The sequence below is a fragment of the Canis aureus genome, chromosome 3, assembly GCF_053574225.1.
Source record: "Canis aureus isolate CA01 chromosome 3, VMU_Caureus_v.1.0, whole genome shotgun sequence".
Taxonomy (NCBI): domain Eukaryota; kingdom Metazoa; phylum Chordata; class Mammalia; order Carnivora; family Canidae; genus Canis; species Canis aureus.
Window position 1 is genome coordinate 33,825,058 of NC_135613.1, and position 27,222 is coordinate 33,852,279.

Here is a 27,222-nt window from a genome sequence, read left to right on the forward strand (position 1 = left end):
GGTTTAACTGCTGACTAGACTTAGTTGAAAAAAAAGATAGGTCAGGGGGCACCTGGGTGGCTCACTGGGTTAAGCAGCTGCTTTCAACTTGGATCTTGTTCTCAGGGTGCTGGGATGAAGCCTCGCCTCAGTCGGTTGGTAGGGCTCCCTGCGGGGTGTCTGCTTCTCCCACTCTGTCCACCCTCCACCTGACTGTGCTCTCTCGTTTTCTCTCTCAAAATAAATAAATCTAAAAAAATAAAAATAAAAAGGATCAGAAGGAACTATCCAGAATAAAGGAGAGAAAATAAAAAGTATTACAATAGAGAAGACAAGACACAGGTGATATATTAAGAAAGTGTAGCTGGAGTCCCAGAAGTAGAGGGAGCTCAGTCTACAAGGGGACATGGATTTGTAATCAGTTAAGTTACAAATAGTGTAATAAGGTCCAAAGAGGGAATGATGAAGCATTGAGAAAACACAGGGGACTCTACCTGAGAGTATGTGGAAAGGCTAAGCTATGAAGGATGGGAAATGTGCCAGGACAGAAACTCAGGCAAGGTACCACAAGCACAAGCACATAACGGCACGGAGGGGCAACTCACGATTCATCACCTGCTCCAATTCCAAGGTAGGTATATGATATCTATTTCTCAGCATTCCATCTCACCTCACCTATGAGGTCCAGCCATATCCTTCCAGGTTTACAATAATGAATCCGATGGAAGAAGTCTACCTTATGGCAAATGATAGTTCATAAGCTTCAGAGAGAAAATCCACTTGAGCTGTGCTTCTGTAAGTGCGGTCTCCTAACCTGCAGCATCGGCATCACCTGCCACTTGCTGGAAATACAAACTCTTGGGCCCCACCCCAAACTTACTGAATCAGAAATTCTGGAGGTGGGGCCCAGCAATCTGTCTTCATAAGCGTTCCGAAGGTTCCGATGCATGCTAAGTTTGATGAACTCCCGATCTAAAGTAAACCCTTCTCCCAGTGTGATTCTCAGACCGCTGCTTAGCATTTGTTACAAACTGTATCTCTTGGAAACCAGTCTAGACCTCCTGAAGCTGATCTGCATTCTTGTGGAGCTTGGACCCCACACCTCACTCCCTGTGAAGCTCATGTTTCGGAATCTGGGTTTCAAATGCCACGCAGTAGATTATAAACTCCTTAAGGGCAAGAACTGTCTTCTTCACAGCTCAATTTGTTTCTAATCGTGAGGCCATAACACTCGGAATGTTTCTGAATGATTAGCTAGTTCCGGATCGACTTGCACATCATTACAGCAACTGTCAAGGCTGCTGAGGACCACGACTGAGAACTACAGGAGGCATGTGCTTGTCTGACCTGACCTTGTCTTCTCCCCCTTAAAACAGAAACAACAATGCTTATTTTAAAGTTGTGGTCAGGGGAATCCCTGGGTGGCTCAGGGGTTTAGTGCCTGCCTTTGGCCCAGGGTGTGATCCTGGAGACCAGTGCCTGCATGGAGCCTGCTTCTCCCTCTGCCTCTCTTTCTCTCTGTGTCTGTCATGAGTAAATAAATAAATAATCTTAAAAAGAAATAGAATAAAATAAAATAAAATGGTGGTCAGCAGCTTGCTAAGAATAGCTGGACTGTTAACTGTGGAAATAAGGCTATCTTTGTTTTAAGCTACTCTGTTTCAAAGAAAGAGGACTATGGGTTGAGAGAGCCGGAGAGGGACTTGAGGGCCTTTGTGTAGCACCTCAACTGCCTTGAGGTGAGGTTGAGACTAATCGAAATAAAGCTGACAGACATAACTGTTAGCTTGGGGGAATATGATCCACTCACAAACACTATCCTGGCCAGAAAAGCGATGGCTTTCAGCACTTGCACCCTTTGTTTAGATACGGAAGAAAGAGACCTTCAGAATTCAGGCTCATTAGTTATCGTTGAACATGGATCACCCACCAATCAGTCCAGGTGGGGGCAAAAGCTACTAGATTCTCAAGAAGTTAAGCCTTTTTAAGTTTTATAAACAACTGAGACTGAACTGAAATGGCTCAAGAAACACGCACACACCAGAAATTAAATAACTGATCTCGAGGATACATGTATTTTAATGAACAGTCCCATTCAGAAAAATGTCAATTTATTTTTCTACCCAAGTCAGTGTCAGTCATATACAAAAGGATATAAACAGATTACCATATTTACAGGAAGATACACAAAACAATTACCAAGGAACAAATCCAGCAAAGTAACAAATTGTTGCTTATCCACATCCTCTCAACTGTAGTGGTTTATTGTAGGACAGTTTCCCAGTTCCCCGGGAAAGAAGCTATGTGAATTTATGCTAAGGCCAAGCAGACATCACACAAGAGCTGACAGGACCAGATTTTGTACTGACAGAGAAAAGCTTTTAAAGAACACACTCTAACTTTCAGGCCAATGTTATAGCATCAGTGGGCTCACAGGCACGATGGGACTTCATCAAAGGAAATGCCTCCCTCCTTTTGGCTTTCCTAAGATCCTTCTCCTTGTACACAGGAGAAGGAGCTCTCTTTAGTAACAGGTGATTGAGCAACAACCTACCCCAACAGATTATCAACTCACAACAGGGAAAAGGAACTGACTCTTATCTACTAAATACAATCCAGATTTGGGGAAGCGGTTTCCGAATCTCCACTAGGAAGACATGATGTGACCTCTATTTCTTACACAGCACATTCTCTTGAGAGATAATATGGATGAACATCTCAGAAATGTTCACACTGCTCATCAAATATACCTTTCCCCAAAGCATATGGGAAATGGCAAAAACCTAAACCTAAGCCAGATTATTTTATCCAAATTAAGTCAAAGTTTAAAGGAATCATCCCATTGTCACTCTCAGGAATCCAGAGGGTCACAGGCCACAATTCTTTTATGGAAGCAGAAGGTTAAGAGCCCTTTTCTCCCAAAATGCCTCAGCCAGGGAGAGTGGAACAGAAAAAAACTCAATGGCTCTATAATATGGAACTCAACAGTTTTCAGTCAACCTGGCCACAGTCTTCTGGTCATCTCCAAGGAACTACCACATTCAAAATTCAACATTCATATTCAAAAAAGGGAATAGTCTACTCCAGATGAGGAAAAAAAAAGGAAGGAAGGAAGGGGCGGGAGGGGAGTAGAATAGGGAGGGAAGGGAAGAAAAAAAGAAAGCAGTAGCAATTAGCCTAAATACTCCAGACACTTGACAACTGGGAAACTGTCTCCTAAAGACACTCTAAAGGCCAGCAGGGTTCATTTATAATTTGGCATGTGCTGGTTAAGGGGCAACAAACAAAAGGAATAAAGATATAGTACATCAAGTAACCAAATGGTAGACATACATACTACATTAAAGATTCATATACAATACTGTGCTGACCTTAAAGAAGAAATTGAAGGAGAGTTGAAAGAACAGATAATAGAATTACAAGGGAACATTTTGGCCCAATGCCAGTCCAGTGAATACCTACCAGGAGGACTTTAGATCTTTTATCTCCAAAGAAGTTGATCTAATAAATTATAAAATTCCCTCGCTCACTTTTGGGACATACAACAAACTCCCAAGTACACTAAGCCCTCCGACATTTTGGTTTCACTATTTGATGACTAAGTTGTTTCTGGTTGTAAAGATTTTCCTAATATATTTTTATTAGCCAGTTAACACAGCAAAGGCTGCTCCTTCTGTGAGGCCAAACAAGCATCACCAAATAATTTGATCTAATGAAGATTGGGGGGGGGGGGGGGGGATGGAGAGGAAAAAGGGAAAGTTCCTGGTGTTTGTTGCAAAACTTTTTCTCCCACTTGAAAACCTCTGCAATCACTTAATGTTTTGTTCCAGAAAAAAGAAAGCAAAACTAGTTGGGAAAATACCCATACACTTATTGTTTACTAGTATGATAGAAAACAAATTCATAGTTGTCAGTCAATCGTCTTTCAAAAACCAAATGTGAATGTTTAATCTTGTAACTTAAGAACTGAATTTTTCCACATTCCTTTATATAGAGTTAGCATCTGTAAATTGAGATCTTTTTTGGACAATCATGCAAATTTAATTTGTCCCTGGAAAGAAAAACACAACCACCAGATTAACAAAATATGTCCTTTAAACAGTAATTTTTCTGTGAATTTTTCTGCACTGTTACCACTTTTATCCTTCAGTAAACAGAAACTACTCTTAAAAGGCTCATGTATTTCGAGCGTACAGAGACTTCTACTCTCAGCACAATTAGGAAAACTGAATCGAGTCAACCTATTTTACCTTCTAAACTGGCTCTACTCAGCTCAAAAGTAAATTCTAAAAATTTTCCAGTTATTATTATTAAGCTATAGAAGCTAGAGACATTTTTACTGCCATAGAGGCTTCTGTAAAATTGAATAAAGATTTTATTATACCACACACACAAAAAGCAATCGGTACAGAAAAGGCAGTTTTCGGTTATTCTGTTGAGAATTTCTTTCCATGATTTCTCCCATTAAAGTATAGTTTTCAAAGCAACCACCACGACAAAGGAAGCATCTAATTAGTCCATTTTCTTCTGATCCAAGAATGCTGAACATTTACTGTCCCATCTGTAGCTGTATCAGCAGTGTAATGAACACAGTTTATATTACTGAGCTATTCTTTGAACTCCAAGAACTGTTGAAGTCTTTTCTGATGTTCTGCAGATGCTTGCACAGCACTAAATGAAACATAAATTCAAAGCATAAGCTTTATTTTACATTAAGCATATTAAGTGAACCACAGAGCACAGAGTCAATATTTTTCAAAACAATTAAAAACGAATAGAAATCTTCACTTATTTAGTACTTCTGAGAAAGCTGGATGAAAACCCTCCTTAATCTAATGAGGAGGAGGTCTTGCATTCAGGAACGGCATGCTTCTACCTTCTGAAAGACCAAAGCAAATTAAGACTGACAAGTGAAAGCATCGATTGTAACCTGCTCTGCTGTGGAACCTGCTGTGCAGAGTTCCAGGCCGCGCAGTAGATTTTCTGGATTTTATTATTTTATTTAAACCAGATTCCAACATTATCTTTGAGTTGTGGAGTATTTGAATTGCCTTTAATATAAGATCCTTTAAACTAAAATGTTTGGTTAAAACACAATAGACTCCACTAATCGTTTTCAAAGGTAACAGCTTGGTGGTTTAGATTTAGTTTTCTCTTTGAACATAAGTTATGTCTTGGATGGGGAAACCGAGTTCTCTCCTCATGTTCGCCCCCACTAAAATACATTACCTTGACAAAATTATGGCAAATATGTACTGAAACTAGTATAAAACTTCCTTTTAAACTTTTGGGCAAAAACTGAATACAGTTTCTGGTTTTCTAGCTGTTGAAGATGTTATTGTTAAATGATAAAATTCCAGGCTACAGAAAGTTACCATTTTTAAAAGTGCCAAAAAAGTTTATTATAATAATTTCACTACAAATCATCCCAAATTGCCTTATAAATACACATCTCTGCTAGCTTAAACCTTGCAGCTGCCTCCGATTGAACCATTTCAAGTACTTTACTGTGTGGAGTCCCTCTGGGTACTATTGAGGCCAGATAACACACCTTTTCCACAGGAGGGCAGACAGTATCACAAAGATCAGAGGTTAGCAGAGACAACTCAGCCTACTGGTTAAGAGTATAGATACTGTTCGTCAGAACACTGGGGTCAGAAAGATTTGAGTCTGAATTCTGGTTTTACATAATCGTGGGCAAGTTAAATCATAAGGCAACTTGACCTCAACCACAGACAATTAATGACGTAACCAGACATAAATCCAAATGTTTTAACTCCAAATCTTTTTTCCCACCATACCATTCCGTCCCAGGTATATAAAACACTCTCTACTGACCTCACCATATATAACAAATGGCTCTTCCCAGAGAAAAGAAACTAAGGCAGAATTTCATTTTCCTAATTTTTTAAATCATTTATCCCCCTTTCTTATCTAAAACTCTGTGTCCCCTTTTCTCTCTGCTTTCGCTCAATTATCAATACACATATTTCATGCTCCACATCCATCGAGGATCCTCTATGGAAGCTTACACCTTTGAGGCAGTCCAGTGCACAGGGAGAAAAGGTGGGATTTTAAGAAAAGACCTGATTTCAGGTTCATGTTCTAATACCAACTAGATTGTGCTATGAGGCAAATTCTTAACCTCCTTGAGCCTCAGTTTCCCTGTCTGTGCAGTTATGGTAACCTCTACACTTCACAGACTCTTTGAGAAAGGGACATGAAAAAAACATACGTAAGTGCTAACTGCATTGTATGGAACAGGGCTATCCCAATAAACTTTCTGCAATGACACAAATGTTTGACCTTAGCTGTCTAATATGGTAGCCACTAGCCATATGTAGTTACTGAGGACTAAAATGTGGCCAGTGTGACTGACAAAATGAACTTGTAGTTAATTTAAATTTCAACAGCCATATGCAGCTAGCTGCCATATTAAGAGAGCACAGATCTAGAGAGCATTCAAAAACAGGTCTGTTTTTGAACAAGTGAAAAAAACCTTCATCTTAGAGCGCTTTATATTCCCACATAGGTTTTATGGAACATAAAAACCTGCTATTACTGCTGTATATTATGGAAATAAAATATACTACTGTTTCTAAAAGCAAGCAGTATGAGGAAGTTCTGAACTATTTATTGATTGCATACAGAAAAAGGAATCTCTTGTGTCTTCTACAGTTCATTTACAATTGTGATAAACACAGCTAATAAACTTGTATCCTTTATACTGCCTAACTAGATTGTTTCATGACAAGAAAGCAGTAAACATCAATGAAACTAAATATAAACAGGTTTGGCATTTGTGGTTTTCTCTCTGGTTCCATTTCTGAAGGTGTTATGATCTGTCACTGTTTTTCCAGCATGATTCACAAAGCACCCAGGACTGATTTATGGAACACTCTGCTCACCCCAACTCTTAGCTGACCAAGATGTAATATCAGGATTATTTTTAATATGCCTTTCTGAAAAGATACTCCATTTTTTGCCCTTTATCTCTCATAAGGATGTTTTGGTAGTTAAGAAAAAATTATATATACACATTTATATATGAGATTACATTTGCTGCTTTTATAACTTTCTGTCCTCTTTTCTATCTGTATGAAAGAAGGCCCCAAAGCTTATACAATAGTCCCAATTTTAAAATTGGACTATTTAAAAGGTCTAAATCCTAGTTAATTCCCAGTAAGAACCATGAAAGTCCCAAAAAAGCATGTTCAACATGTGAGCCTTTATAATTTTCAAACCTATTTCTTAAGGGAACTCCTGAAAGGGGATTCTTATCATGGATTAAGACTGGTAAACTTACTTCAGATGTTCACCAAATGTAGTAGTTATTCGATAGATGGCAGTTTTTAGTGATGCTCTAAATGCAAATCTTAATGTTTTATAGGAAGTGTCCACAAGGCTTCCTGAAATCCGAGGTGGTTTACTGGAAGCATGAGGAAGCTTGAAGTACTTGTCAACTGCCTAGATCAAGAAAAAAAAAGAAAGCAAATAGTTCAGAATATCAACAAAGCCGTATTAGTTGAAAAGATTAAGGAGATTTTACTTCAAATCAACTGATAGATTTACACATCATAAAGACATACTAAGACGGCCCAGGTGGCTCAGCGATTGAGTGCTGCCTTCAGCCCTGGAGACCCAGGATCGAGTCCCATGTCGGGCTCCCTGCATGGAGCCTGCTTCTCCCTCTGCCTGCGTCTCTGTGTGTGTGTGTGTGTGTATCTCATTAAAAAAAAAAAAGAAAGAAAAAAAAAGACATAATAGACAACATTTATTTTGAATCACAGGACAGTTTAAGGAAAAAAAAAAAAAAGAAGAAGAACAGTCTGAGAAACAACACAGTAAAGGCTCAGCCCCTAAAGCAGTTAGTAGGGAAAAGTACAGGCTCGCCCTCTAAAAAAAGGAGCTACACTCCAATGGCTTTGAAAGTGCAAAATTGAGAAATTAAACACAGACATCCTACTCTGCTTACAGTGTGTGATTGCTGAGAGTATTTTCATTATAAATCTCAGCAAAAAGAAAAAAAGACCAGAACTTTATACTTTACATAAAATTATTTACTAAACTAGCTTATCTTCCTTTTCACTTCTAGATACTAAAGCATCTGTGAGCAAGAATAGGTGGGGAGAGAGAGAATTCACAAGTGAAACGCTTTATTTATGCTTGGTAAAGAGATTTAAATATATCTTTTAAAGGTCCAAGGTAAACAATATAATTTTTAAATGATATAACTACATTAAGAAAAGGGAGAACTGAAAATATAAAAGTGTAAGTGGATTAATCTACTATAGCAAGATCACATCTACAGTGACAAGTAATATAAGCCTATTCTTTACAGTTTTGGCTGTAACCATGAAAAGACAGTTAAAATTATTTCTGTCATGTTTTTAATTTCAAGAACTCTTGAGTGATCCTCTTTATTTTAGCATCCTATTTTTGTTTCAAAGACGCAATACCCTCTCCTATTTCTGTGGATTTTGATGATTTTTGTTGTTTTGGTTGTTTTAGTTTCTTCTTTCCCTTCCTTTGCTTCTTTGGTCTCTATCTTCTGCATTAGAGACTTTGCTCAGAAATCTAGTGATCCCTGGCTCATGACTGAGTGAGACCTCCTAAAAAAGCAGACAGAATGCTCTGAGTACACAGAGATCACTGACAACAAGCTTCACAATAGGTGATCTGCATGGGGTTTTTTAAGGTTGGATGCCCAACTCAGTAACTTTGTTTTTCTTCTTGGATTAGTCAGAGTTCCCAGAGAAGAGTTTTCCAGTACCCTGTCTGGAGGGCCTGCACTCAGGCAAGTACACCCCTATGCTTCTCAAACAGAATGCACAACTGTGTGTCTATTATATCTATTCACAACTCTGCCAGCCAGAGACGCCGGTTTTCTACCCTCCCTAAAGGATAAACCTCAGCTGCTGGGGGGAGGATAACCAGCAGCAGAGAATCTAGGGGTTGGAGTGATTTTCAATTGGCTCACACCCATCCTCCTTATTTATTTATTTTCCATCCTCCTTATTTTGGTATGTGTCCCTTCACCCTTGGTTCCAGAGGTACTGGTGCCTGTCCCACTACTGATTTCAGATTTGCCTCTGGGATCGGCTAAGTTCGTTATCTCACCATCTGCTCTCCAGCTTTGAAGACTCTGTTGCTGTTGTCTCCTCTCCTGTTTATGGATTTATGTCTTTTTAAAAGTCCTTTTATTGTAGTTTAGCACAGTTTGGGGGCAAAGAACAAGATTTAATGTGTGTGTTCAGTCTGCCATGACAAGTTCAAGTTCAATCATTTATTCTTTCAACAGTAACTTATAAGAGTGTCTCCTAAGACTGGGACAGAGTTGAGATAATTTTAGGCAGCATGGGAAGTGGTATTCAGTGACAAACTTAAGCAACATTAGATAACACTGAATCATAAGGGATAAAGTTACTTTTTTTCAATTTTCTTGTAAACTTTCTGATTAACCCTCATCAGACCAGGGAAAATAGTCATCCTCATCTGGCAGTAAAACCCGACAAAGGCTACTCATACACAGTCTTTATTTTATTTAATATGAATACTCAGATATTTCACTGGAGAAAAGTATTAATGTACCTCATTAAGGGGATTCTACCTCAGATTCCAATAGGAGTATTATGTAATACATGATACATACACAATGTTATATTCTTAAAATCCAAAAGATCTGTATCTTGAAACATACCCTAGGGTTTAAGATAACCTGGGTCCAATGGAGTCTTTTTATAATTTAAAGTAATCTTATAAGAAGAATGATACCATCAAAATACAGTATTTTTAAAAATTTTTTGACAGTTCATAATTTTTTTTTGTTGTTGTTGTTGAAGAGAGATTAGCCATTTTCCATGCACTGTACCTGGAAGACATTTTCACTCTTAGGTTTATAAAGAAAAATTCAAATGATCAATCCAGTGAGTTTTTTCATCTCAACATCATCGATTCCCTTTGATCACCTTTGTATGCCTTCAGCACTTATCCACTAATGAACCATATAAAGTAAATTTTGGTGCAAGGTATCATAGAAAATGAAAGAATACTGTCACATGTACTTTTGGCAAAATGGGATGATACACAGGTTCTCATGATAAAATATTGTGAGACAAACGACAAACTCTTTCCCCTTGAATGACTTACTGGATGAGAATGTCACATATATTTCCTTTTTCTCCTTAAAAATACATTGTTCTGTCATCACTTCTTGAGTTTGAGAAAATATACCTAGAATATTATTATCTAAAGACGTATAGTCTGAAATTCCTCTAATATGATCGTCATTAAAGTCTAGAGATATGCCATCCAATACAGTAGCCACTAAAATACATGTAGCTACTGAGCACTTGAAATGTGGCAGTTCTCAACTGAGATATGCTATAAGTGAAAAATATACATCAGACCTTGACGACTGTTAAAAAATATATAGAATATTTTATTAGAAATTATGTATTGATAACATGATAAAATTATAATAGTGTAGATACAATTAAAATATATCATTAAAATTAACCTCACCTGTATTTTTTTAATGTAACTCCTAGAAAATGTAAAGTTACATAAGTGTATTGCATTATATTTTGATTTGACAGAGCTGTCTTGAGTGCTGTTCATTTGCATTCATGTTCTGATTTATCCAAATAATTATTGAATATACTGGCAATTTTCTTCCTATTACTAGGGCAATCAAAAAGTTTTAAATTCTGAATTAGTAACTATATTCAATGAAAGCTTAAAAAAAAAGACTGTAAAAATGTGTGTTGATTGCTTATAGGCCTTTTCTTGAAAGATGATGTGATACTACATGATTTCATCATTTTCCTGTTTTCTCACTGGTCTTTTTACCACAATTGGGAGTAACTGATGAGTAATGATGAAATAATTCCTAGAATGATCAAAGAGCAAACTGTTCCAGGATAATGGAAGTGGAAAATCACTAAGATTTCAAAATACATCTTAGATTTTAGAAGGATCCTAAGGGTAAATGCAAAAGAATGAATTTTACTGAATTGTTCCTTCTCTTTGTTCTTCAAAAGACCTCTAAGAATGAAAATCACAAAATATCAGCTCCTATAAATAATTAGAACAGCTCAAAAAAAAAAAAAAACCGCAACAAATAAATAAGAAACAATAGATCCTAAGGATGTACAGTTAAATAAGGGAGGAAAAGACTGAGTTTGGAGCTAATATGTCTATAACACATCTTTCAACCTCACTAATCGCCTTTTATGACAAAGGATTAACAGGTTTCAGGTTCAGGGGCTTCAGCAAACAATAGTTATCTACTAGCTAGAGCTTTCAATTATTGTCTTTTCTCACTTTGTCTTATCCTTAACACTGAAATCCAAAATGCCCTGAAAACAAAAACTTTAACTCTATTAGTGGCAAGAGCTGAACTGACCTCATCTGGCAGTAAAACCTGACAAAGGCTACTCATACATAGTCTTTATTTTACTTAATATGTATACTCAGATATTTCACTGGAGAAAAGTATTAATGTACCTCATTAAGGGGATTCTACCTCAGATTCCAATAGGAGTATTATGTAATATATGATATGTATACAATGTTATATTCTTAAAATCCAAAAAGATCTGTATCTTGAAACATACCCTAGGGTTTGAGATAAGGAACTGCACACCTCTGTTTGTAGTGACTCAGGCTAGTTTTCCTTTTATAAAAGTAATATGAAATTTGCTTTAATATAAATTTAAGTTAAAAATGGATGACTTAAATACTAAGAAAATAATAGCTCAAGTGGCATACGACTAAAATTATGACAATAATATATGGTATAATAAACAGTTACAGCAAAAACTATGAAAGTAGTACGTGAGTAACTTAAATCTAAGATACACCAGTTTGTAATATTTGATGATGTGCCCCATGGTTGAACTGAAATACTTAATTAGCTGTGAGATTACACAAGTATCTTTGAGTACTACATATGCTTCCTGGCGAAGACTCAGATTACACAACTGGGATCTCAAATACTTAGTGAAGAATTATCTCAAATAATGAAAAGGGTAAGCAGTGAGTACAGCATAACCACTTAACAACACACTCTTCAGGAAAAGTTAAAAATTCCAAGAAGATCTTACCTTAGCCTAATAGAAATCTGAAGAAGGGCTATCCTATGAAAATAGGCACCTTGGGCCCATTTGTATTTATATGCAGCAGTATTTGCACAAAAGCCAAATGAAGAGAAAACTCCAGTTGCTCTCTCATGAATATTTACGTACCCATGTCATTAACAAATGTCTACTGTATAAAGCCTTCAAAGTCCCTGGTCTCAAGAATCCTCTTAAAACCCAGTTAAAAGAAAGGTTTATTCCACTAAAGCCAGAATCCCAAACAAGTGGTAGGGATAACAGCTTTGTTATGGAATTTGTTAATGGAAATCATGACTACAGAGCAGTTTCTCAAACTCAGTACTACTGACATTTTGGACTAGGTGATTCTCTGTTGTGGGGGCTGCCCGATGCATTACAGGCCATTTAGCAGCATCTGTGGTCTCCACACAACAGATGCCAGTAGCCCTCCTCTCTATCTATGCCAATCACAATGTCTTCAGACATTGACGAAAGTCTCCTGGGGAACAAAATTGCTGCTGGAGGCAACCACAGCTTACAAAATAATAAAAATATTAGATGATGCTGGTAGATAAATTTACTGATTGTGTGCCAGGAACTGAGTTAACTGCTTTATTTATGTTATCTTGTTTAAATAATACAACAATTTGCTAACAAAGCCACCATGCTAACATCACAATCCTTGCATTTAATGAGATGTTTTTATAATAATAGTACGTAGTACCTACTATTTATTGCATACCTTTTTTATGTTCCCTGATCATCCTGCATTTCTGTGCACTGGGGCACTTATTAAAATTGTAGTTAATTATTTGTACCCGTAAATTCTGTCTTTTTTTATTCTGTATCTTAGCGCATGGTTAACTGGTAATTGCCAGGCAATTGATAACTTGGCCAGACACCACTCTAGGCTTTTTACAGATTTTATCTCTAATCCTCATCATAACCCTTTAGGGTACTATATTTTAAAGATGAAAACACTGATCTCAAAGATGTTTAATAAATTACCCTTAATCACTAAGGAACTACTGGACTTGAACTGGGCATCTGTCTGACACTGTATCTCCTGGAACGCTTGCTTACAGTATTTTTTTAAATTTAAATTTGTTAGTTAACATACTGTGCAATATTGGTTTCTGGAGTAGAATTTCAGTGATTCCTCACTTCAATATACACCCAGTGCTCAAGTGTGCATACAGTATTGATAGTAATACATTTTTTTTTCATCTTGAAAGACCCTTTTCTCCTGTACACTGTAAAAATACTGTCATACAACATGGTAATAATAACAAAGTAATAAAGGCTTATTATCTGCTGGGCAGTCAGTGTGGGATAGGCACCTTGAGTGCTTTACAGAGATAATCTCATTAATTCTTCACGTCCCTATGTGGTAAGTACTGTTATCACTCCCTCCATTTTCCAGATACAGATGCATATGTTTAGAGATTGCTATTTGGTTATATAACATACTTCCCCCCATTTTATAATTTCTGAAATGGAGATATATCTTCTAATTAATGATATCCTAGATTCAATGAAATATTATAAATGCATTTCCAAGGTTGCACAGGTACAAAGTAGTAGGAGCTAGGATTTAGACACAGGAAGAACTGACTCTGGATCTCACACTTTGGTCCTTCTGACATTCTATCTTAGAAAAAGGTTAAGAAATGCATACCCCTCCAGGCCCTCACAGAGGCAAAGGACCTGGGGTCTGAAAGCCTAGTTTTTAAATCTGCCTTGAACATTTACTGAGTATGATCTTGAGTAAGTATATACTTATACTTATACAATATATATAGCCTTTTCGAGGGAGACACAATCATGTACAATAGGCCTTATCCTAACCTTATGGAGTTGTTAAAAAAAAATCAAAGAAAAATAATTTCTTTCAGAGTACTACACAAACATTGGGTAGAGTACCACAGAAGTCTAGAGGAACAAAGAATGAACTGTGACTTATAAAAGAATATAGGTCAAGGGTCTCTGAGCCTTCCAACTCACAGTTCTATACTGCTGATGCCCTCAAGTCCCAGCTCTGCTACCTGCGAGACTTGTGTGTGAGACCTGAGGTAAGCCACCGCATTTCCAACCCTCCCTCATCTGTAAAATAGGCCTAAATACCTCCATCCATACTTTCTTCACAAGATAGTTATGAGGATCAGAAAAAATGAGTGAAATCATATAGTATTATTCCTTCTCTGACATTTCACTTAGCATAATACTCTCCAGTTCTACCCATGTTGTTGCAAATGACAAGATCTCATTCTTTTTAATGGCTAAGTGATATCCCAGTGTGTGTGTGTGCTTGTGTGTGTGTATGCACACATGTGTGTCCCCACATCTTCTTTATCTGTTCATCTATAGATGGACACTTAGGTTAGTTCCGTATCTTGGCTGTTGTAAATAATGCAACAATAAACATTAGGGGGGCATGTATCTTTTCAAATTATGCTTTCATTTTCTTTGAGTGAACATCCGGTAATGGAATTACTGGATCATATGGTTATTCTACTTTTAATGTTTTGAGGAATCTCCATACTATTTCCCACGGTGGTCGCACCGGTTTTTATTCCCACCAACAGTGCAAGAGGCTCCCTTTTTCTCTACATCCTCACCAACGCTGGTTACTTCTTGTGTTTTTTATTTTAGCCATTCTGACAGGAGTGAGGCTGGATTTAAAAAAAACAAAAGAAAGAAAGAAAAAAAAAAAAGGCAAACAAAAAACCAGACTCTTAACTGTGGAGAACAAACTGGTGGTCACCAGAAGGGAGGCTGGTGGGGGGATGGGTGAAATAGATGAAAGGAATTAAGAGTACACTTATTATATGAGCACTGACCAATGTATAAAATTGTTGAATCATTATATTATAAACCTCATAACACTTGTATGTTAATTAGAGTTGAATTTTAAAAGTTCAATAAAATAAAATTTAAAAAATCCCAGAAACTTAATATATAGAAAACTTAAAAATAAGTTTTCCTAATTGAAAAAAAAAAAAAAAAAAAACAGAAGAAGAAATTGCTCTGGAGACTACAAAGTACTGTACTGTTAAACTACACTACCAGCGTGATAAAAAAGACAAACTATGCTGTATGTGTCAAAGATATGCCCAAATCCTGGGTATCCTACTATGTGGTTAGATAAGTCTACTATTACGCGTCATAAGAAATGCTCAGAAATTATTTCCTTAGAGAAAGGTAGCTGGGAAAAGAATACAAATAAAAAACTATTCACTTGTACACATGTCTCAAAAAACATACATGACAAAGTGAGCACAGAAAGAATTCAAAGGCAAAAAAACAAAAATCACTGGCTTTGATGGGTAAGACTTTCTAAGAGGTAAAATAAATTGAGTTGAAAAAAGGAGCAGTGAAGCCTGTTTTCTTTTCATGTCTTACATTGCTTCCCAAGACCCAAAGATGCACCAACTCTTCTCCTTTAAACCTACTTCAACACCATTCCTCCAGAAAACCTACTGTGCGGCCTAGCTCCCACCCCGAAATGTTTTCGGCACTCAGTGTTCCTAGCTCTCCTCTGACTTACAACTAAAATGACAGGGCAGTGTAAAACACACCACCCAACATGAGGTCAGGAAAGGCAGCCTATTCAAAAGCAAGAAACATAGGTTCTATTTTTCTGTCCTTATATCTAGGATTAAAAAGAACTGCTACTTTAAAACTATGCACCCAACCTGGAAACAGGTATCCACTAACCTCAGCTTTACCTTCTTGAGCCTCTGGCCAATAGGTAACATTTATCTGCATGGATAATTCAACTATAGGTCTACAAGTTGCGTAAAGATCCAAATTTATATCAATGAAGAGAATCCGAAAATCCTAAATAATCTGATTAATACCAGAGGTGTAATAACTTCCTTTTTCTGTGTCTATAAAATTATTATTTACAAAGGAATTAGAAGTTTTCTCTTCCTGGTCTCTCTTAGATTATAATTTCCTAAGGGTGAGAACAGTAGCACATTTTAACATCTAACCTATGTTTTGTTATGCAATAAATGTGATCTATAAGAAACAAACTGAAAAATCTGGGAGGGAGGGAAAGACACGACCTCTACTCCCAAACCCAAATACTGCCTACCTCTTGCAGCGTCAATAAAGTATTAAGAATAGCTGGTAGTGTAGTCTGGACAACTCCAAATCTATCTTCGGTAAATGATGCTGCTACTAAGTGAGACAAACCTCAAGGGAAAAGAGAAAAAAAATTAAAAGGAAATACAAATCATGCTAATCTATTTGCAATACATCTACTGAGAAAGAATTAATATCCTGAATATATAAAGAACCTAAAATAGAGGAGGGGGTAATATAATAGGAAAATGGGAAAAAGATTATTAATAGGAACTAAAAAGGTGTTCGACTACATAGGGACATGAATAAGATGACAGTCTGCATTCTAGCAGAAAAAAAGCTTTTAAATAATACTATGTTTGGTGGTGATGAGTGGTAGGAAGGAAAACAAAACAATAAGGGAACAGAGTGACAGCTATAAGGACACTTTTCATAGGGGGTCAGGAAAGGGCTCTCTGAGGAAGTATCATTCTAAGCACTGACAAGTCAGGATCTGGATGATAAAAAAAAAAAAAAAGAAAGAACTCAGTTTTGTAACAACTAAGTTTTCATATTCAAGCTAAGTTAAATATGTTAAAATGTTAAAAATGTTATGTCATCTTAAGTTGACAGTTGAAAACAATCCATTAATCACAGTTTTTTGAAGTAGAAAAAGGCAAGAATCCCAAGTTCAATTTCTTTGCTCAAATATAAGGGAAATTTCTGCCTAAGTTAAAGTACACCTAAATATTTAAGAAAAATGATCTATACAAAACAAAAATTTAAAAATGTATCTAAAAATTCAAAGATTGAGATCAAAGCCCAGAACCGACCTTTCATGGATATATGGCAGTATTTTTTTTTTTGGATATACTTCAGTATTTAACTGATAATGAAAATCAAAGTTGTAGTTCACTGAGATGGCTTACCTTCTAATGCCCAAATATGCATTTGGGCATCTGAAAAAACAGCCTGAATAGAGGCCTCTGGGTGCTACAAATAAAACAAAAACACTTAAGCTTACTCTGGGCATTAACTCTGTTATTTTATCTAATCAACTAGGTATCCTATAACAATAAAAAATTCACAGCCGCCTCAAGAATTAAAATCAGAAATTCTTATATGATTTAACTGCAAAAAAGCATTCTGCCACCAACTTGTGTGACCTTTGCCCAATATCTAAATCTCTGTTTCTCATTTAAAGTAAGAGTTACACATACTCAACCCACCCTCAGATTAGTATAAAGATCACCTAAGAGAATGGTTACAGTGCTTTTTTTTTTAAACCTCAGAACTGCCTAAATACATATTATTTCTCTTAAATTGTGTACCCTCAGTCCCACTCCAAAGAAACACCATTCAACCTTTAATACACTAAGGTCGAATAGTAGGGAGCAACCATTGGCCTGTTTAGACAAATACTGACTTTGTGATGTACCCAGTGAAACCTGCTAATAAGCACATCAGCATGTTACATTTCTCAATACCAAATAGCAGGGTCTATAACCCTTAATATATAATAGATTCACTTGCAAAATTAGAATCAAAGGTGGCCGTTCACTTCCATAGAAAAAGAAGATCTTGTTCAGCATCTGCTCTGCCCTTACTGGGTATGTGCCCTTAGGCTACTACTTAACCCCTCTGAGTCTCAAGTTTCCTTATGGGTAAAATGAGGACAGAGAGACACCTCACAGGAATGCTGTTAGAATTAAATGAGGGAACTTAAGAGAAAAGAACATGGCGTACATAAGACACAACGGTGAGTTCTCTTCCCACCCTCTGAAGTAAAACTTCAGACAACCCCTCTTCCTCTTGGTGGAAGAGAAGACACCTTTCTCAGGGGGGTGAGAGTTTTCACAAAGCTCTAATGGAGAGCCAGAGGTAGATTCTTTTTGGTAAAGGTCATAGCTAATTGGGTGGATCACCCCTGCCACCAATGTGAGAAAAGTTTTAAGCACTCGCAGTGATTCTTTGTTCTGTGTACCTATGTTCTATCAGGTTACTCTTATTCAGATCTCTCCTCCCACAGAATAAAAATGAATAATGCATGCCAGAGCAAGCCATTCACTTTGAGTACAGTATCAGCTAATAATATAATATCTTCAGAACGAAGGAAGTTAGATTAAAATAACTAAAACAAAACAAAAATTCTTTCCCTACATATGGGCAAAGATTTTGCTCATCAAAGGATTAACATACAACAGCTGTAGTCCGTGAAAAAGGAATGATTTTTTAGCTTCTGCAGTTCAGTTATTTTCCTATGGCAGCTGGAGCAGCTGACACACAAGTTGGAATGTCATTTAGTTTGTGGCCTGAATTACAACTTTTTATCCCACACAAACTTAGCATCTGCAACCTAATCCAGTCATCTCTCTTCTGAACACCAAATTGGCCACAAAAGATTACAGCAGGACAATTAGCCGTGAAGGATCGCCATGGATTTGATCATTCTGTAGGAAGGGGTTGTATTATGAGCACAAAGTTGCCTGGAGCCCAGAGACTCAGGAGACCAAACTGGAGTCAAGCCTTAGGAAGTCACTGAGATGAGATGAGATGGGTGTCTAGGGCAGCTCTTACTCACAAGGAGGTTTAGTCAAGCACTATACAAAGCTGTTTGGCTTGTTTGGATTGAGCTAAATATTTAGAAGTCAAATCAAATCTGGTACTTCATTTCTTATTTTATTTCCTCTTCTCCCCTTCCCAGTGCTCTAACTATATATCCTTACCTTACTGAAAAAATACATTATCAACACCCGTTTTGATAAGAAATTCTTAACCTGAGTTGGAGAAAAGAAAGAATTAACACATTTACAGTTTTCAATTCTATTCAAGTATGTTAACACATTCCCAGGTTCTTCCTGACACTAAATTAAATGAAACACTTCATATCTTACAGATAAAGAACAAAGAACAATATTTACACTAAACCAAATAAGTAAATACTTTTGTATTATAAACTAGATGACCAGGATGGGCCATCTAACCTGAACTGCATTTCCATGTACACGTGTCTAACTCCCAAATTAGAGCCCTATAATAAAAGGAATTCAAAGTGGTTCTTGTGATATTTTCTTACTCAATTCCTTACAACTGTCTTGCCCTTTACCTCCTAATACCAAAAAAGAGTGTTTTCTCTACAAAAAAAAAAAAAAAAAAAAAAAAAAAAAAAACTTAAGACCTGAAATGATTTTCTGCCAATTGATATTTACATGGGAAACAATTTTCTTAGTATTAAGCTGAAAGCTACATAGTCCAGCTGATTTTTTTTTTTTTAAGATTTTATTTATTTATTCATGAGAGAGACACAGAGAGAGAGAGGCAGAGACACAGGCAGAGGGAGAAGCAGGCTCCACGCAGAGAGCCTGATGTGGGACTCGATCCAGGGTCTCCAGGATCACGCCCTGGGCTGCAGGCGGTTCCAGCTGACTTTAAAGTGAATTCATGATATGGTGGTACTTAGGGCATGTTGGGCAAATGGGATCACGAAGTTTGTGAAATGCCTACAGTTCATCTTTATTAATCAATCATCCCATCAGCAAAGATGTTGTTACTCCTCTCATCTTAAAAAATAAAACTCTCCAGGATCCCTGGGTGGCTCAGCGTTTGGCGCCTGCCTTTGGCAGAGGGCGTGATCTTGGAGTCCCAGAATCGAGTCCCACATTGGGTTCCCTGCATGGAGCCTGCTTCTCCCTCTGCCTGTGTCTCTGTCTGTCTGTCTCTCTCTCTGTGTGTCTCTCATGAATAAATAAAATCTTTAAGAAAGAAAAAAATAAAATAAAATAAAACTCTCCCATGACTCCCCAACTCCCTCTAGCTATTAATTATCCCATTTCTTTGCATCCCTTATAGCAAAGCTCCTTGAAAGACTCAGCTTTTCTTGTGCCCTCTAATTCTTCCCCCAATCTCTCCTGGCTCCATCCAATCAGCATTCATCCCATCCACTCCTACCCAGAAGCTCAACAAGGACTCAGCCACCTCCACATTTCTAGCACAACAGTTCATCCTAGTGTGGCTCTCAGGCTACCCAGCAGCAGCACGTGGCACCATTCACTTCTTTTCTCGGTTCTCTTCTCACCTCCACAGCCACTTGATCTCCTCTACCAGTCCTCCTCATCTCCCAGACCTGTAGTCACTAGAGGGTCCCGTTCCTGCATCTCTCTTCTTCTGCATCCAAAGAGTTTTCATGGAGTCTCATGGCTTTAAATACTGTCTGTATTCTAAGGACTTCTAAATTTCTATTTCTAGCCCAGAACTTTCCCCTATGCTCTGGATATATGTCTCAGTTCTTACTTGGTATTTTCAATTGGTTGTCTAATAAGCATCTCAAAATGGACATAAACCGAATTCAAGATTTCCCTACATTACTTCTACCAAATCTCCTCTCCCTGAATCATCAGCTAACTGCAACTGTATTTCAGATCCTCAAACCAAAAACTTGGTTTGAGGTCAACATTGCACTCTCTTTTACACCACAACCAGATCATAAGCAAATCCTATTTACACCTACTTTCAAAATACATCCAGACCTTGATCACATCTTACAGCCTCTACCATAATCACTCTGGTCACTGATACGATCATCTCCCACTATATTACTTCGACAGCTTTACAACTGTCTCTCTGCCTCTACTCCTGACCCCTGAGAATCTAATCTCAGCACAACAGCTAAAGCAGCACTTTCAAAATGTAAGGTTACATCATGTCATTCTTGTGGACAAAATCACCCTGTGGCTTTCCAACTCACTCAGAGAAAATGTCAGTCTTCATAGTAGCTAATGCGCCTGATGAGCTCTGGGTGCCTGCTACCTCTCTGACTTCATCACCACCTGCTAGTGTCCATGTTATTTCTCACACAAACTAAGCACACTCCCACCTAAAGACCTCTGTATCTTGCTGTTCCCCACCTTCCCTTCAGGTTTCTAATCAAGTGTCCCCTAATCAATGAGCCTTTTTTTTTTAAGGTTTTATTTATTTATTCATGAGAGACACACAGAGAGAGAGAGGCAGAGACACAGGCAGAGGGAGAAACAGGCTCCATGCAGGGAGCCCGATGTGGGACTCAATCCCGGGTCTCCAGGATCACACCCTGGGCTGAAGGCAGCGCTAAACCGCTGAGCCACCCGGGCTGCCCATTTTTCTATGCAGCACTTAAGACATCAAGTTTTTTTCCCTTTGAAAACATCCATTTTTCATATTTTGAATTAAACATATTGGGATGTACTTAGTCCACAGCATGTCATGGTTTAATGGGCAACTTTTTTCTTAACAGTACACAAAATAAGTCTTAAAATTCATAGTATGTTTTTATCCAAAGAGATACAGTTTAAGACATTTGCTTGTCTATTTTCCCTTGCTGGAATGTACATATTCAGGGGCTTTTGTTTGCTGTTTTCCCGGTGCCTAAAACCAGTCTGGGTCAGCCCGGGGGTGGCTCAGCAGTTTAGCGCCGCCTTCAGCCCAGGGTGTGGTCCAGGACACGGGGAATCGAGTCCCACGTCAGGCTCCCTGCATGGAATGGAGCCTGCTTCTCCTTCTGCCTGTGTCTGTGCCTTTCTCTCTCTGTGTGTCTCTCAAGAATAAATAAAATCCTTTAAAAAAAACAAAAAAAGGGGATCCCTGGGTGGCGCAGCAGTTTAGCGCCTGCCTTTGGCCCAGGGCGCGATCCTGGAGACCCGGGATTGAATCCCACGTCAGGCTCCCGGTGCATGGAGCCTGCTTCTCCCTCTGCCTGTGTCTCTGCCTCTCTGCTTCTCTCTCTCTCTGTGACTATCATAAATAAATAAATTAAAAAAAAAACAAAACAAAACCAAAAAAACCACAGTCTGCGTACAGAAAGAACTCAGTTAATATTTCTTAAATGAAAGAATTCACAGATCAAAGTATCATATTAGGTTAAGTCACATGAAATTTCAATTTATATATTCAAAACCAGTCAAATGCCAGCAATTTCATATGAGTCAATTTAATACAGGAAGCATAAAAAAAAGAAGTCTTATTTATACCTGATGGCTTATTCATGTGAGATCCTTGATGCGCTCAATGAGAAATGTGCTCAAACATACATCCTATGATTATATCATCCTACCTGTTCACGTTTATTCTGAATCCATGAGCAAATCATACTGGGTTGTCTCGCTGTCTTACCCTCAGCACTAATGGAGGTAGATGGAGAAGGATTAGAAAATTCAGTCATCTGCTGATCTAAATAAAAAAAAACAAAAACAAACAAACAAAAAAACCAAGATGGTGAAAACTCAGGATATCTGAGTCTCTGCAACTATGACCTTTCAAATTTTCGCAAACAGTCCCCTTACCAGAAGCAGAAGTCCACAATCTTGGCCCTCTTCTGACTAGCTGAGAACTCTGAGGGGACCCATAGCAGGTATTTACATCAAAAATTCCAGCCATCCGATTCACCACACTAGAGCCAAACGGGGTTCCGAGGGGACTTGCAACATCAGGTGTAGATAATTTTGAGGAAAACAATGACGTCTTAACTAATGGTGGCACTGGAGGCCGAGTCATCTGGCTAGATTTCGGGGTCTGAAAAGTAGTTTCTTCTGTAAAAGAACAGATCCAGCACTGAAGAGGCAACCTGAACAAATTTTACACATCTCAGTTTTTGGTTTAATTCATCTACCCAAGGCTTGGGCTGTTTCTTTTTAGGTTTACATTCTCCACATCCAGCTTTTACAAGTTCAGAGATCAGTTGCATAGCGTTACACATTTTCTCTCGTCAGACTGGTCAGCCTCTCTTGTCTTCTCCCATCCAGAGAGTATCTTCACCTTCAAGGTCAGTTTCTCTAAATATAAGCTGTGTTGAACAAACCTTTCAATTTATATTCTATTTTCAAATGGCAACAACTTCAATTACTGCACTGGAGTCAGTCCAGTGTTACTGCAAGGGCCTACTACAGGTGTTACTTTGACTAAATCTGCACTGTGAAAATGTACTGATAAAGGGTCCACATTTATCCATTTTCCACAGAATTTTTCCAAGTTAACAAAAGTCACACCATAGATGAATTTGCCCAGGATCATCTACAAATATGACCTGTAAACACCTTCAAAAATTATCTTACAATCACCAATTTATAGACTGTTGTATAAAAGCTAAGGAATATTTTTCTGGCCACTTCAGTACAAGGCATAAAGACAAATAAGTTACATTAGTATTCTTAATAAAACCACCATAAAAGATCAAACATTTAAAGTGGCAAACTTTTATTAATGACTTTTTAAGGTTAGTGACAGCTAGAAATATTTGAAGAATCAATTTAAAAATTAAGACTGAAGTTTTTTAAGTTCTGCAAAACTAGAAACAAATTTTGACTAAATGATGGGATGTGACAACCATTTAAAATAATGAATAGGGATCCCTGGGTGGCGCAGCGGTTTAGCGCCTGCCTTTGGCCCAGGGCGTGATCCTGGGGGCCCGGGATCGAATCCCACGTCAGGCTCCCGGTGCATGGAGCCTGCTTCTCCCTCTGCCTGTGTCTCTGCCTCTCTCTCTCTCTCTCTCTCTCTCTCTGTGACTATCATAAGTAAATAAAAATTAAAAAATAAAAAAAAAAGAAACATTCTTTAAAAAATAAAATAAAATAAAATAAATAAAATAAAATAAAGAATAATTCCTACTTGGTCAGACCCATGACTCCCTCAACCCAGAGCTACAATGATCTAACATGCTAATGTGATAGAACTGGCCTATTTAAAATCCTCTAAAGGCACCCTCTCCCTATAAAATGCAAACTCCATTGTGTACATACAAGGCCTCCCTTCATTATCAATCATCATCCTTCCCATTTGGACTTCATTGTGACAGACTTCCTTTTAGCAGATACATTGTCTTGTCATTATTTGTGTGCCTCCCACCAAAAGGTCAGTTCCAAAGTGTTTTTTCATCTTTGACTCTCTGACTTCCAGCACACTGCTTAATATATAGTAAACAATCAATAAGCATTTGTTGAATAAAATAAATGCTAATTCGAATGCTGAGTACAACTGAAACACTCTAGAATCTTTTAAAATATGACATTCATGGTCTTACTTAAATCATTTTTCATTTGTAATGAAAAATTCTTGCTTTTGCTCTATGACCCCCACCAAAGTAATGATGCTTGCTGTACCCCATATAGGAATTTTTTTTTTAAATATCAAGATTAATTGCCAACATTTAAAAAGTGGAAAATTTCACCCACAATATTTTTAGCTTACTTAACAATGAGGTGAGGAGGTGGGGAGGTGGTATGTATGGCACAGAATACCAGGTCCAAATTCCCAGAAGGGAATTGGATTAGGGTTGAACCTAATCCACAGCTTCCCCTTCAGATGAAGCCAGTGCTCTCAAGGTTATCACAGTTTTCACCCAACCAGTTTTGCCCATTTTCATTCAAGTCCTGCCTCCAAAAGGCATGTGGACATTAAGTCCCTTCATTAGTCTAACACATTCCTAGGCCTCTTAAGGAATTTGGTCAAATAACCTGGGTCCCTCCACTCTACGTCATCCCCTCAGCCTCAATCCTTCAAGCATTCTATTAAGTTATCTTAAAACAATGAATGTGATAAACCCCATGGTGAAATTGCTCAGTCATTCCAAGTGCTCTCCTCTGGGCACTGTCCAGCAACTTTATATCTTTGGGATATTATAACGAGAACAGCACCCAGTACCACCTGAAAAGCTTCACCTGGCCCTGCACTTGAGGAAGCTGACACCTTCTATCAGATGTGCCAGTTTGTTAGCTTTTCTAATGCTACCCGCAGAGCGGACTTCCCAACTTCATTTCTTCAATCTACAACGATATGCAGGCCTTTTTCTTTGTTCAGTACAATATCCCACTTATTAGATCAATTTTCCCTAAAAATATATCCCTCACACTCATGTATACATATCCTTAGATTAACTACTGTCATCTTTCTTAGTATACATATCCTTAGATTAACTACTGTCATCTTTCTTAGGAAACAAAATGTACAGACACTGTCCTCTCACAGTAATACAGGAATTACCTGGAGAATTCGATTTCTTAGGTTCCACGGAGTATGAAGACACCAGTCTCCCATTCGTAGCAGCTGCTTCTTGGTAGAGAACCAGTTTCTGAGTCATATCATTTAAAAGGTTCAAACACTCCCTTGAAATGGCTGTCCAATTGTGCGGATGTCCACCTAGGAGATCCAAACACCAGCTTTGAAGATGTACATAGTTACCTTCTCAAAGTGAGGAGAAAACTCAGTAAGAAATGCTATATGACAGAGGTGCTTGGATGGCTCAGTCAGTTAGGTGTCTGCTTTTGGCTCAGGTCATGATCCCTGGGTCTTGGGACCAAGCCATGCATCGGGCTCCCTGCTCAGTGGGGAGTCTGCATTTCCCTCTGCTTCTCCCTCCCCATTGTGGCTCTCCTCCCTCGCCCTTGCTCTCTCTAATTAATAAATAAAATCTTAAAAGAAAAAAGAAATGCTAGATGATAACACTTTGCATCAGGGCCTACATTCCTTGGCTAAGCTACTATTTATACTCCTGTCATCTAATACACAGCAGGAGTTCAATAAATATTTGGACAAAATAATTTTCCGAAAAGTCTACAAGCAAAAGCTTGCTATTTTACCATAAAAAAAAAAAAAAAAAAAAAAAAAAACAAAGCAAAACAAAACACCTCTCAAATTGGCTGCTAAAATAAAGCCAAACACTAGAGCATGGGTTGAGTGAAGAAGAGCAGGACTACTTCCTTTGTAACACTGAACAGACTAAAGACTAAGACAATGAGTACAAGCATGTCTAATGACATGTAACCCATGGCCCCCCAGGACCTATAAATTGTTGTATCAGGCTCACTATGTTTCCTTACATGTTCATTTATAATAGCTCCATTTGTTTTTCCTTCTATAGGAAGAACACATTATTTGATAACAATTATAGTTTATACTTAGAGAATTTATATTCTTTAACTTAAGCTACTGTGATCCACAATCTTGTAAAAATTCCTTTACTTCTCATTATCTTTTCATTTTCTAAGACCTTTATCTCCTATAGCTGCCATTTAAAAATCAACCAATCAATCTCTCTACGTTGAGAATAGCTGAGGAGTCCACTGAAAACTGGTTTCCCCATTCTGAGTGCCATATAATGTTTCTCTCTTCACTTGAATCACTCCTCAAACATCACCCCATTTATAGCTCAAGAGGAATACAACTTAACCAGCAAGCAAACAAAATACTCCATTAGTAGGTCCCAGAATGTTCTATATTGCTATTAACTCAGGACCACTAAGGAATTATGTGATGATCAAGTTAAATTTTAATAATACGCCCTAGAATGTAAGTTCTCTGGCAGAAAACATGTCATTCTGTTACAGTTTACCAGAATATCTAGTGAAAATATTTAATGCATAGAGAATTCCTTGGTGAACCTGTCTGATAGAAAGGACTTGTTAATTTTCCATGGCATCAGCTCCAATCATTTATACATTTACATAACCTAATTTCATTTCCATGTAACACTTAACTATAGTAGCTTTCTTTTATAATGTGGGAACTGGTAAGTATGGCAAAATAATGAAAAGCTGATTACAGAGATGAAAAGTTACCTAGGTTCTCTGTTCTCTACTGGATGAGATGCTTTCCATCCAGGAACAAGTTTAGCACTGGCATAGTTGTAAGAAGGAGTAACAAGTAACAATGGAGAAGTGTTTTGGAGTTGCCAAGAGCATCCTTGGGTCACCATCAAATCTAGTAGTTTCACATTTTTTTTTTTTTTTTTAAAGGGAGGCAAAGTAGCATGGCAGAAGGAGGGAGTCAAATGATCAAATTTCTTTTTCCATCTCTGACATTAACTGTATGTAAGTCACTTAATCTCTCTAAAACTTAGGTTCCCCAACTAGGGATTAGATGATCTGATTTTCAAGACTCCTTGTAGCATTAAAATTTTGAGGACTCTTAAACATGCTCTCTAACTCTTCTGCTCTAGAACTGTCAACCTACCTCATAGTTTCTTCAGGTTAAGGGAATGAGGATGCTAAAGAAGATAACATATAAAAGTTTTATAGTATTTTTCTGGAAATACAACATCTAACGACAGAAA

At 37.6% G+C, this 27,222-nt stretch overlaps 1 protein-coding gene across 3 annotated transcripts in view; it reads right to left on the reverse strand.

Moving 5' to 3' along the window:
* Nucleotides 1-2,026: 2,026 nt before the first annotated feature.
* Nucleotides 2,027-27,222, reverse strand: part of NDC1 (NDC1 transmembrane nucleoporin) — a 47,456-nt gene continuing 22,260 nt past the window's right edge. For 2 of the 3 annotated variants that reach the window (XM_077891833.1, XM_077891831.1), the window contains exons 11-18: nucleotides 25,155-25,310; nucleotides 22,460-22,705; nucleotides 22,231-22,346; nucleotides 18,872-18,922; nucleotides 17,075-17,138; nucleotides 16,177-16,277; nucleotides 7,286-7,446; nucleotides 2,027-4,650 (exon numbers count right to left, since the gene is read on the reverse strand). In XM_077891833.1, the coding sequence (XP_077747959.1) occupies nucleotides 4,587-4,650; nucleotides 7,286-7,446; nucleotides 16,177-16,277; nucleotides 17,075-17,138; nucleotides 18,872-18,922; nucleotides 22,231-22,346; nucleotides 22,460-22,705; nucleotides 25,155-25,310 (959 nt within the window). In that variant the 3' untranslated portion in view covers nucleotides 2,027-4,586. The other variant, XM_077891832.1, reaches the window with a different exon arrangement.